Source organism: Bos grunniens, chromosome 6 (genome assembly GCF_055505025.1).
Source record: "Bos grunniens cultivar Pamir isolate PY7600 chromosome 6, Bosgru_T2T1.0, whole genome shotgun sequence".
Classification (NCBI taxonomy): domain Eukaryota; kingdom Metazoa; phylum Chordata; class Mammalia; order Artiodactyla; family Bovidae; genus Bos; species Bos grunniens.
In genome coordinates, this window is record NC_141170.1 from 91,902,807 (window position 1) to 91,916,162 (window position 13,356).

The 13,356-nt window shown below is 36.4% G+C and overlaps 1 protein-coding gene across 23 annotated transcripts in view; it reads right to left on the reverse strand.

Annotated features, from left to right (window-relative positions):
* The window catches only part of STPG2 (sperm tail PG-rich repeat containing 2), a 630,294-nt gene that overhangs the window by 472,284 nt on the left and 144,654 nt on the right, over positions 1-13,356 (reverse strand). For all 23 annotated transcript variants that reach the window (XM_086406656.1, XM_086406661.1, XM_086406654.1 and 20 more), the window contains one exon: positions 2,836-2,928. In XM_086406656.1, coding sequence (XP_086262782.1) covers positions 2,836-2,928 — 93 coding nt within the window. The remainder of the gene's footprint in view (positions 1-2,835; positions 2,929-13,356) is intronic.

The window sequence follows — 13,356 nt, forward strand, 5'->3', positions numbered from 1 at the left end:
GTTTGAAAGGTATTCTCATTTGTAGAAAGGATTCAAAATCCAAAGAATTCTATGTGACTAAACTATGTTGCTTTTTGGATAAACTGAATCCCAACCATACTTTTAAATGCAAGTGTCTCTTGCCAAAAAAAGAAAATACTATTTTAAAAATCTACAAACAATAAAGACTGAAAAGGGTCTAGAACAAAGGGAACCCTCCTACACTACTGGTAACAATGTAAATTCACCATGAAGAACAGCATGGAGGTTCCTCAAAAAACTAAAAATAGAGCTACCATATAATCTAGCAATTCCATGCCTGGGCATATATCCAAGGAAAAACATAATTCAAAAATATACATGCACCCCAATATTCACTGCAGCACTATTTACAATAGCCAGGACATGGAAGAAACCTACATGTCCATTAACAGAGGAACAGATAAAGAGGATGTGGTACAAATTTCTTTGGAAGGAATGATGCTAAAGCTGAAACTCCAGTACTTTGGCCACCTCATGTGAAGAGTTGACTCATTGGAAAAGACTCTGATGCTGGGAGGGATTGAGGGCAGGAGGAGAAGGGGATGACAGAGGATGAGATGGCTGGATGGCATCACTGACTCCATGGACGTGAGTCTCAGTGAACTCCGGGAGTCGGTGATGGACAGGGAGGCCTGGCATGCTGCGATTCATGGGGTCGCAAAGAGTCGGACACGACTGAGTGACTGATCTGATCTGATCTGGTACATATATATAAAATGTAATATTACTCAGCCAATAAAAAACAAAATATTGTCATTTGCAGCAACATGGATGGACATAGAGATTGTCATAGTGAGTGACGTAAGTCAAAGAGAGAAAGACAAATAGTATATGATATTGCTGATACATGGATCTTTAAAAAAAGGCTAAAAATGAACTTACCTACAAATAAGAAATAGAGTTACAGATGTAGAAAATAAACTTGTGGTTACTAGGGATAAGGGGGGGGAGGGATAAATTGGAAGATTGGGATTAACACATACACACTACTATATACAAAATAGATAACTAATAAGAACCTAGTGTATAGCACAAGGAACCCTACTCAATACTCTGTAATGGCCTATATGGGAAATGAATCTAAAAGTAGAATGGATGCATGTATAATTGAGTCACATTGCTGTACACCTGAAACTAACAACAATATAAATCAACTATATCTCAATACAAATTATTTTTAAAATAAAAAGGAGTTTTCAAACGCAGTGAGAGATAAAAGGTAAAAAAGGCAAGCATAAGTTAGGTAAAAACAACTGGCAGGCAACTCATCTTTCTCTAGAACAGATCTCTCGATCATCTTTTTTTTCATTACAAACATAAGGTGTAACATTTACATATACATTCCTACGCATTACCTTCAGAAATCTGCATTGGCTTTTCCTAGTAGCTATAATACTACAATAGAAATAACTCTGAATCCATTCTAAATATTCCAAAGCTTAAAAACTTTATAGAGGCTTCATTGCTAAGTCATGTCTGACTCTTGCAACCCCATGGACTGTAACCTGCCAGGATCCTTTGTCCATGTAATTTCCCAGGCAAGAATACTGGGGTGGGTTACCATTTCCTTCTCCAGGGGATCTTACCAACCCAGGGATCAAACACTGGTTTCCTGCAGTGTTTTTTGTAGGCAGATTCTTTACCAACTGAGCTACCAGGGCAGTCCTAAAAAGCTGTATATTAGTAATAAATTACTCATGACATACTCAACAATGGATCCAAAGGTATGTATAACAATGACTCATGTGAGAATCACAGCACAACCCTCAAATTCCTCAAGATGAAGAAATAATTTGCTAAAACAATTATGAGAATCTCTTAAATGTCAAGACACTGCTAGATCTAATGCTAATTTTGACTCCATCTCTCAGATTCAGTCAACTAATGTTTTAGAAAAAAAATAAGTCTATTCATGAATGACTCTTACCAAATTAATTTTATTTCTATAAATTCCTAAACATTCACAGCTGTATTTAACTAGGCTTGCATTTGTACTTCATTTAAATGAGTTCTTCCCATACTTGTAAGTTACTTCATCATTCAAAAACACAGTAAATGAACTCTTGGCATTATATATCCAGTAGAATTTTAGTTCAGCAAGCCATGCGACTTCTCTGGTTTGACTGGCTATACTTTAAAACCTGGTTAATGGTCCTATTTTGCTCTTGTCACTAATAACATCCTGTGATAGTCTAATTTCTATAAAAATTTATTTTAACAATATCTTACATACAATTCTAACTTTTTAACTTTAAATTTCACTTTCATCTTTTAATAAATTTAATTTGAATGAGTTAGTTAAGTATATAGTTTTAAACTTCACATACTTTCCTTATTTAAATTTATTCAATATTAGCTATTTATAAAAAAAGGGGAATTCAGGTGGCAAGGTTCACATCAACACAGTTTAAAATACAGATTAACAGGGATAAAAAATGTTGCTCAAGAGTCTGAAATTTCAAGAGAGATTCAAACTGAAAAGGGTAAATATTTGCACTTATGAGTAAATTGATTTGAACTTAAAGTAAATCTTCCACTTCACATACAAGTTGAATTTTCCTATTTGTCCTAAGAATGGATTCTCTCTGACCCTAAAGGAAATATTGCACATAATATTTTCTCCTGGAGCAATGCTAGACTTCTGATTAACTTCAAGAATTTCATTGAACTTTACAAATATAGAAGTTTCACACTAGCTGAAGATGTTACAGCAGGCCACCAGGTACCACTCTCAGGTCCTAATATAATGTATGTTACATAGTCTCCTCACGATTCCTAAATTACAAATACATTTGGTTAGAAAAGTGTTCTTACCATATCTGACACTTTAGTAGTTCTTTCTGTTCTTGACAAGAAAGCAGCATATCGATTAGTCAAGTTGGGTAGTTCATCAGAAATTTCAGGGACCTGTGAATGCCAAAAATAAAAAACATGTTGAATGAAGAGGTATATATCGCTTATTTTTCTCAATACAAGGGGCGTGATAAATAACTCTGCAATAAGCTTATAGAATAAGATTCTGTAAAGCAATTATCCTTCAATTAAAAAATAAATTTAAATTTTAAAAATAATTTTTTAAAAATATGGCTATCATTAAAGAGAGACATTTATTTTTAAAATGTTTTAAATGGAATATAGTAAAAGAGTTTAACAATGAAACATTAAAACGGGAAAAGGGTTGATTATATGAACCTCTAGGAAAGTAAGATGGATCTGCATACATTATTTAAACATATTTAGGGGCAAATTACAACCTGATAATTATGAGTCAGGATAAGAATTGGTTCTGAATTTAACATTAGAGTATGGCTAATAAAGTGAAAGTGTTAGCTGCTCAATCGTGTCCGACCCTTTGCAACCCCGTGGACTGTAGCCCACCAGACTCCTCTGTCCATGGAATTCTCTAGACAAGAATACTGGAGTGGTCAGGAAGATCCCCTGGAGAAGGGAATGGCAACCCACTCCAATATTCTTGCCTGGAGAATCCCATGGACAGAGGAGCTTGGTGGGCTATACAGTCCATGGGGTTGCAAAGAGTTGGACATGACTGAGCAACTAACTCTTTGACTTTATTAGCTACACTCTAATGTTAAATTCAAAACCAATTCTTGTCCTGATTCATAACTAGCAGGTTGTAATATCAATAATATATAAGATATTTGGCCAATTATATAGTATTATTTGTTACTACCTGATTATTAATACAAGAACTAGAAATACATTAACAATAACTATTTAAATTGATTATGTGGCAATCCTGGATTAATAAATTTTCTTTTTTTTTTTTCTTTGCTATTATTTTCTCCCATTCTGAAGGCTGTCTTTCACCTTGCTTATAGTTTCCTTCATTGTGCAAAAGCTTTTAAGTTTAATTAGGTCCCATTTGTTTATTTTTGCTTTTATTTCCAGTATTCTGGGAGGTGGGTCATATAGGATCCTGCTGTGATTTATGTCAGAGAGTGTTTTGCCTATGTTCTTCTCTAGGAGTTTTATAGTTTCTGGTCTTATGTTTAGATCTGCAATCCATTTTGAGTTTATTTTTGTGTATGGTGTTAGACAGTGTTATAGTTTCATTCTTTTACAAGTGGATGACCAGTTTTCCCAGCACCACTTGTTAAAGAGATTGTCTTTTCTCCATTGTATATTCTTGCCTCCCTTTTCAAAGATAAGGTGTCCACAGGTGTGTGGATTTATCTCTGGGCTTTCTATTTTGTTCCACTTTTGTTCCATTTTCTATTAATATGATCCACACTTTCTTAAATATAATTCCTTATATTCATTGAAGATGCAAATTAATAGACTAGAGGAAGATGGTAATCTAAAATTTTAATTGGCAATTAGTTAATGCTTGTGATATTATACTCCTAATTTATTATACAATTCAGTCATTTGTATTCATTTAATAATTTAAACTATATAACCAACAGTAACATTCTTTTTATATACAAAAAGGATGAGGATTTATTTTCCTGTTTTTATACACATCACTATTTTTATTTCAGAATTTTATATTTGTATTTAATACTTCAGAATTTAACACCTAGTACAATAGTTACATATTTCTTTCTCTGCTCATTTTTTCAGGAACATTGATCTACTAAAAAATCCACCTCTCACTGTATCTTTGAAACTATATGCTTCACTATCATGAAGCTGGTGCCTCTCCATTCTTTTCTTCATGTTTCATTCCTGCATAGTCACTCAAAAATAAATAGGTAGTTTCTGTCACTTTCAAGAACAGATAAATCACACTTTAAATCTTGTAGAGATGTGAAATCCTTCAAATAGGGCATCTGAGCCAGCATTATTATTTCATGTGATTTTTAAATTTATTGAAACTGAAAAACAATCCACTTTCATAATAATTGTATTATTATCATGTATGTGGTATTAGAAATTATGAAATAAGTTCAAAAGCATTTTGTAATTTTTACTGTTTAAAGTAGAAATTAATGAGCCAGAAGAATGTATTACTCATTGAATGACTTTGGTTTTAGAGGGAATGTAGTTTACAGAACACTACAATTTTGTATTTTTACCAAATTAATCCATATAAAATATAACAAAATGAAAATGATTTTTTATTTGTTATAAATATGATATATTTGTTATAAACCCAGATAAAATATATATTTTTAAGTCTTCACAGGGCTGTGAATGCTTCCAAATCTAGGAGTTGTCAGCACAGACAAGAGGGGTTAAGATTCTGAAGAGGACAGAATCTCTGAAAGGTTATCTATCAATCTGCAGGTGTTTTTTTTCCCTGGGATAATTGCTGATAACAGGACAGAAAGAATCTGGGTTTAGACCTGGCAGAGGGCTGCTATTAAGGAGCTAGAAAATAAGTTTACTGTGGTCTTGTTGGGACACATGACAAAACTAGATTTGAAGTGCCTCAAAACACATGATTTGTTTTCCCCTTAAGATGTTAGCCTTGACAAACTCCTTTTCCTATTTGGAACCAGTCTGTTGTTCCATGTCCAGTTCTAACTGTTGCTTCCTGACCTGCATACAAATTTCTCAAGAGGCAGATCAGGTGGTCTGGTATTCCCATCTCTTGAAGAATTTTCCAGAGTTTGTTGTGATCCACACAGTCAAAGGCTTTGGCGTAGTCAATAAAGCAGAAATAGATGTTTTTCTGGAACTCTCTTGCTTTTTCCATGATCCAACAGATGTTGGCAATTTGATCTCTGGTTCCTCTGTCTTTTCTAAAACCAGCTTGAACTTATTGTCATCCTGTTTATTTAACTTCTATGCAGAGTACATCATGAGAAACACTGAACTGGAAGAAACACTAGCTGGAATCAAGATTGCCAGGAGAAATATCAATAACCTCAGATATGCAGATGACACCACCCTATGGCAGAAAGTGAAGAGGAACTAAAAAGCCTCTTGATGAAAGTGAAAGTGGAGAGTGAAACAGTTGGCTTAAAGCTCAACATTCAGAAAACGAAGATCATGGCATCCAGTCCCACCACTTCATGGGAAATAGATGGGGAAACAGTAGAAACAGTGTCAGACTTTATTTTTCTGGGCTCCAAAATCACTGCAGATGGTGACTGCAGCCATGAAATTAAAAGACGCTTGCTCCTTGGAAGGGAAGTTATGACCAACCTAGATAGCATATTCAAAAGCAGAGACATTACTTTGCCAACAAAGGTTCGTCTAGTCAAGGCTATGGTTTTTCCTGTGGTCATGTATGGAAGTGAGAGTTGGACTGTGAAGAAGGCTGAGCGCCGAAGAATTGATGCTTTTGAACTGTGGTGTTGGAGAAGACTCTTGAGAGTCCCTTGGACTGCAAGGAGATCCAATCAGTCCATTCTGAAGGAGATCAGCCCTGGGATTTCTTTGGAAGGACTGATGCTGAAGCTGAAACTTCAGTACTTTGGCCACCTCATGCGAAGAGTTGACTCATTGGAAAAGACTCTAATGCTGGGAGGGATTGGGGGCAGGAGGAGAAGGGGATGACAGAGGATGAGATGGCATCACTGACTCGATGAACGTGAGTCTCAGTGAACTCCAGGAGTTGGTGATGGACAGGGAGGCCTGGCATGCTTCGATTCATGGGGTCGCAAAGAGTCGGACACGACTGAGCGACTGATCTGATCTGATAAGATGTTAGCAAGGGGGTAAGAAGCAGGATAATGCTAAAAATCGAAGCTAAAACTCTGAAACACGGAGTCATTAAATATTAGCATCCAGAACATGGGACTGGCAGTGGCCAGCACATCCGGCTCACAGTTGAAATCCCCAGAGGACAAAACTTTATACAATGAACACACAACGTAAACTAAGTCCTGGAAAAACTGTAAATAACACAAACCATGATTAGATTAAGGTGATCTCCATTGACTTCTATCTGTTTTGCAGAGAAAAATGTGAAATCTTTCTATTAGAAGATAATACCACTTAAAGCCCCTATATTATACACTAAGTATTTAACATTCAATTTCCAACTATGTGTGTTCCATACTTTCTGTGTTGAAAATCATTTGCTCCTAGTGACAGAAGAATCCAATCTGGTTCAGTAATTCAGTGGCTCTGCTATCCCTATATCATCTACCCTACCCTAGGATTCTGGGAGCACAGAGTTTTAGTCATTGGACCACCACGAAAGTCCCCATTTTAATTTTCTTTACCAATTTTTACAATAAATTATTCTTCTCTTTAAGCTTCCTAGATCATATTTCTATGCTTCTCTTTTGTATTCATTTATTCAATTATTACTTCCTGACTGTGTACTATAGGATAGACATAGTTCCAAAGTTCTGTACATGCCCTTTTATTATGTGACAACTATGTTCAAACTTCCCCAATGTTTAACTTCTGTTTATATTCTATGTACAGCATATCCACATGTCTATTCTTTCCATATTTTCCACCTGAATTTTTAGCTACTTTAACTTTTCCATATATGCATTCTTTTAAGCTTTCTCAACTTCTGCAGTGATGAGAAAAATGAATAATTTTATTTATATATATATATATATATACATATATACACACATTAAGATGTCTTTTTAAATCTGAACTCTGAATGAAGAAGAATATCATATAACATCACTCATATGTGGAATCTAGAAAAACGGTACAGGTGAACTTATTCCCAAAGCAGAAATACAGACACAGACTTAGAAAACAAACTATGCATACCAAGGGAAGAGAGGAGGGGTGATGAGTTGGGAGGTTAGAGTCAACATATATACACTGTTGTTGTTGTTGTTGTTTAGTCACTAAGTCACGTTCGACTCTTTTACAACCCCATGGACTGTAGCCCGCCAGGCTCTTCTGTCTATGGGATTTTCCAAGCACAAATACTGGAGTAGGTTGCCATTTGCTTCTCCAGGGGATCTTCCTAACCCAGGGATCAAACCCCTGTTCTCCTGCATTGGCAGGTGGATTCTTCACCAGAATCATATATGTGTGTGTGTGTGTGTGTGTGTGTGTGTGTGTGTGTGTATACACTATTATGTATAAAATAGGTAACTAATGAAAACACACTGTATAGCACAGGAAACTACCCAATGCTCTGTGTTGACCTAAATGGGCAGGAAATCTAAAGAAGAGTGATTATTTGTAAAATAATTAATTTTAAAAAAGTTTAACATGCAGCAAACTGCATTGTCAGAATTTTACTCATGAAAGTGGTTTTCTGTCAACCTGTTAGGCTAATTTTATTTGTATCATCTCTTATCTTAGGAACATTTTTTCTTTTCTGCTGATCATTTTGAAACAGGGATTTTCTGTATTTCTTGTACATGTCTAACAATGTCCAGAATCTCTTTCTTTGATGATTCTTAACTTTTAAATAACATGATCACTATTTATAAAATTATTCTTCCCTTCTATTTCATAAATGAGTTCTCCTCTATTTAATTAAAATTAAGGTCAGAATAAGAGTTCCTCTATTGGCTTCCACTTCTTTCTACAGAGGTAAATTGTCAGCAAATCAAAAAATGAAAACTTTTTGCTTTCAATAAAATGATAAATCAAACAAAACTTTTATATTTACCCACATGAGTATTTTTTATACTCTGCATTACTTCATAAAGATCCAGATTTTATTGGGTAACATTTTTTCTGCGTGGAGGACTTTCTTTAACATTTCTTACACTTTTGTGGATAAATATTTCAGCTTTCATATATATGAAAAGGTCTTCTTTTTTATTGAGGTAGAGTTGACATACATTATATTAGCTTCAGGTGTACAATATAATGGTTTGATACTTGTACATATTGCAAATGGTCATCACAATATCAAGTTAACATCCATCACCACAAAGTTTTTTTGTGCAATGAGAGCTTTTTAGATTTACGTAACAAGTTTCAAATATTCAGTATAGTGCATATATGCATACTAAGTTGCTTCAGTAGTGTCTGACTCTTTGCAAGCCTATGCACTGTAGCCTGCCAGGTTCCTCTATCCATGGGGATTCTCCAGGCAAGAAGGCTAGAATGGGTTGCTATTGCTTCCTTCAGGGGATCTTCCCAGGGATCAACCCACATCTCTTATGTCTCCTGCACTGGCTGTACATTACATTTCCATGACTTATTTTATACATAGAGGTTTTTAGAAAAGCTTTTCACTTTCTTTGCATTTTTGCAGGGTATTTGAGCCTGCAATTGAATTATAGGCTAACAACTGTTTACTTTCTTTTTTTTTTAATTTTCTTTTATTTTTTAACTTTACAATATTGTATTGATTTGCCATATATCAAAATGAATCCGCCACAGGTATACATGTGTTTACTTTCAATGCTTTAAAGATGTTGCACTGCTCTCTTCTGGCTTGCATCATTTCCAACCTGAAGTGTAGTGTCATTTTTAACTTCATCCCTCTTAATGTCACATTTACTTTTCATCTGGTTGTTTTTAAGAATTTATTCTTTGTTACCATTTTATTCAATTTGATTGTAATTTGCCTTGGCATAGTCCTATGATGCCTTTTTGCTATTTGTTGAGCTTTATGGATATGTGGTTTTAGATTTCATCAAAATTTGGAAATTTTCAGCCATATTATTTCTTAAAATTATTTCTTGTGCTTCATTCATTCTTTCTTTCCCTTCAAGGACTCTAGTTACACAATTAGGCCACTTCAAATATACCCATAGTTCACTGATAATTTATTCATCATTTTTTGTCTTTTTTTCTCACTGTATTTCATTTGAAGTTGTTTGTATTACTGTCTTAAGGTTAACTAATAGTTTTGTCTGAACAGCATAAATTGCTGTTAGTCAGAATGTACTTATTTTCATATGGTATACTTCGCATCTCATGAACTTCAACTTATGCTTCTTTATTTGTGACATTTCTCTACTTAATATTATCTATCTTTCCACTACCTCCTTGAACATATAGAATACAGCTATCAGTTCAGTTCAGTCGCTCATTCATGTCCGACTCTTTGGACTGTAGCACACCAGGCCACCCTGTCCATCACCAACTCCACGAGTTTACTCAAACTCAAGTCCATTGAGTCAGTGATGCCATGCAACCATCTCTTCCTCTGTCATCCCCTTCACCTGCCTTCAACTTTTTCCAGCTGCAGGGTCTTTTGAAATGAGTCAGTGCTTCGCATAAGGTGGCCAAAGTATTTGAGTTTCAGCTTCAGCATCAATCCTTCCGATGAACACTCAGGACTGATCTCCTTTAGGATGGACTGGTTGGATCTCCTCACAGTCCAAGGGACTCTCAAGAGGCTTCTCCAACATCACAGTTCAAAAGCATCAATTCTTCGGTGCTCAGCTTTCTTTATAGTCCAACTATCACATTCATACATGACGACTGGAAAAACCATAGTCTTGACTAGATGGACCTTTGTTGGCAAAGTAATGTCTCTGCTTTTTAATATGCTGTCTATGTTGGTCATACCTTTTCTTCCAAGGAGTAAGCGTCTTTTAATTTCATGGCTGCAGGCACCATCTGCAGTAATTTTGGAGCCCAAAAATAAAGTCTTCCACTGTTTCCACAGTTTCTCCACCTATTTACCATGGAGTGATGGGACCAGATGCCATGATCTTTGTTTTCTGAATGTTGGGTTTTAAGCCAACTTTTTCACTCTCCTCTTTCACTTTCATCAGGAGGCTCTTTAGTTCTTCTTCACTTTCTGCCATAACGGTGGTGTCATCTGCATATCCGAGGTTATTGATATTTCTCCCGGAGATCTTGATTCCAACTTCTGCTTCATCCAGCCCAGATTTTCTCATCATGTACTCTGCATATAAGTTAAATAAGCACAGTGACAATATACAGCTTTGACGTACTCCTTTTCCTATTTGGAACCAGTCTGTTGTTCCATGTCCAGTTCTAACTGTTGCTTCTTGACCTGCATACAGGTTTCTCAAGAGGCAGGTCAGGTGGTCTGGTATTCCCATCTCTTTCAGAATTTTCCACAGTTTATTGTGATCCACACAGTCAAAGGCTTTGGCATAGTCAATAAAGCAGAAATAGATGTTTTTCTGTAATTCTCTTGCTTTTTCAATGATCCAGTGGATGTTGGCAATTTGATCTCTGTTTCCCCTGCCTTTTCTAAATCCAGCTTGAACATCTGGAAGTTCATGGTTCATGTACAGTTGAAGCCTGGCTTAGAGAATTTTGAACATTACTTTACTAGTGTGTGAGATGAGTGCAATTGTGCAGCAGTTTGAGCATTCTTTGGCAATCCCTTTCTTAGGGATTAGAATGAAAACTGACCTTTTCCAGTCCTGTAGCCACTACTAAGTTTTCCAAATTTGCTGGCAGTCAGTGCAGCACTTTCACAGCATTATCTTTTAGGATTTGAAACAGCTCAACTGGAATTCCATCACCTCCACTAGCTTTGTTTGTACTGATGCTTCCTAAGGCCCACTTGACTTCACATTCCAGGATGTCTGGCTCTAGGCCAGTGATCACACCATCGTGATTATCTGGGTCGTGAACATCTTTTTTGTACAGTTCTTCTGTGTATTTTGCCACCTCTTCTTAATATCTTCTGCTTCTGTTAAGTCCATACCATTTCTGTCCTTTATTGTCCATAAGCCTCTTATCCTTCTCCATCAGAAGGCAGACAGATTGAAAACCACAATCACAGAAAATGAACCAATCTAATCATATGGACTACAGCCTTATCTAAGTCATCAAACTATGAGCTATGCCCTGTAGGGCCACCCAAGACGCCCAGTTCATGGCGGGGAGTTCTGACAAAATGTGGTCCACTGGAGAAGGGAATGGCAAACCACTTCAGTATTCTTGCCTTGAGAACCCCATGAACAATATGAAAAGGCAAAAGATAGGACAATGAAAGATGAACTCCCCAGGTCAGTAGGTGCCCAATATGCTACTGGAGATCACTGGAGAAATAACTCCAGAAAGAATGAAGGGATAGATCCATAGCAAAAACAACACCCAGTTGTGGATGTGACTGGTGATAGAAGCAAGGTCCGATGCTGTAAAGAGCAATATTGCATAGGAACCTGGAATGTTAGGTCCATGAATCAAGGCAAATTGGAAGTGGTCAAACAGGAGATGGCAAGAGTGAATATCAACATTTGAGGAATCAGAGAACTAAAATGGACTGGAATGGGTGAATTTAACTCAGATGACCATTTTATCTACTACTGTGGGCAAGAATCCCTTAGAAGAAATGGAGTAGCCATCATAGTCAACAAAAGAGTCCAAAATGCAGTACTTGGATGCAGTCTCAAAAATGACAGAACGATCTCTGTTCGTTTCCAAGACAAACCATTCAATATCACAGTAATCCAAGTCTGTGACCTGACCAGTGATGCTGAAGAAGCTGAAGCTGAACGGTTCTATGAAGATCCATAAAACCTTCTAGAATTAACACCCAAAAAAGATGTCCTTTTCATTATAGAGGATTGGAATGCAAAAGTAGGAAGTCAAGAAACACCTGGAGTAACAGGCAAATTTGGCCTTGAAATACGGAATGAAGCAGGGCAAAGACTAATAGAGTTTTGCCAAGAAAATGCATTGGTCATAACAAACACCCTCTTCCAACAACAAATGAGAAGACTCTACACATGGACATCACCAGATGGTCAACACTGAAATGAGACTGATTATATTCTTTGCAGCCAAAGATGGAGAAGCTCTCTACTGTCAGCAAAAAACAAGACCAGGAGCTGACTGTGGCTCAGATCATGAACTCCTTATTGCCAAATTCAGACTTAACATGAAGAAAGTAGGGAAAACCACTAGACCATTCAGGTATGACATAAATCAAATACCTAACGATCATACAGTGGAAGTGAGAAATAGATTTAAGGGGCTAGATCTGATAGACAGAATGCCTGATGAACTATGGACAGAGGTTCGTGACATCGTACAAGTGACAGCGATAGAGACCATCCCCAAGAAAAAGAAATGCAAAAAAGTGAAATGGCTGTCGGAGGAGGCCTTACAAAGAGCTGTGAAAAGAAGAAAAGTGAAAGCAAAGGGGAAAAGGAAACATACACCCATTTGAATGTAGAGTTTGAAAGAACAGGAAGGAGAGATAAGAAAGGCTTCCTCAGCGATCAGTGCAAAAAATAGAGGAAAACAATAGAATGGGAAAGACTAGAGATCTCTTCAAGAAAATTAGAGATACCAAGGGAACATTTCATGCAAAGATGAGTTCAATAAAGGACAGAAATGGTATGGACCTAACAGCAGCAGAAGATATTAAGAAGAGGTGGCCAGAACACACAGAAGAACTATACAAAAAAAGATCTTCAACAACCCAGATAATCACAATCATGTGATCACTCACCTAGAGCCAGACATCCTGGAATGCAAAGTCAAGTGGGCCTTAGGAAGCATCACTACAAAAAAAGCTAGTGGAGGTGATGGAATTCCAGC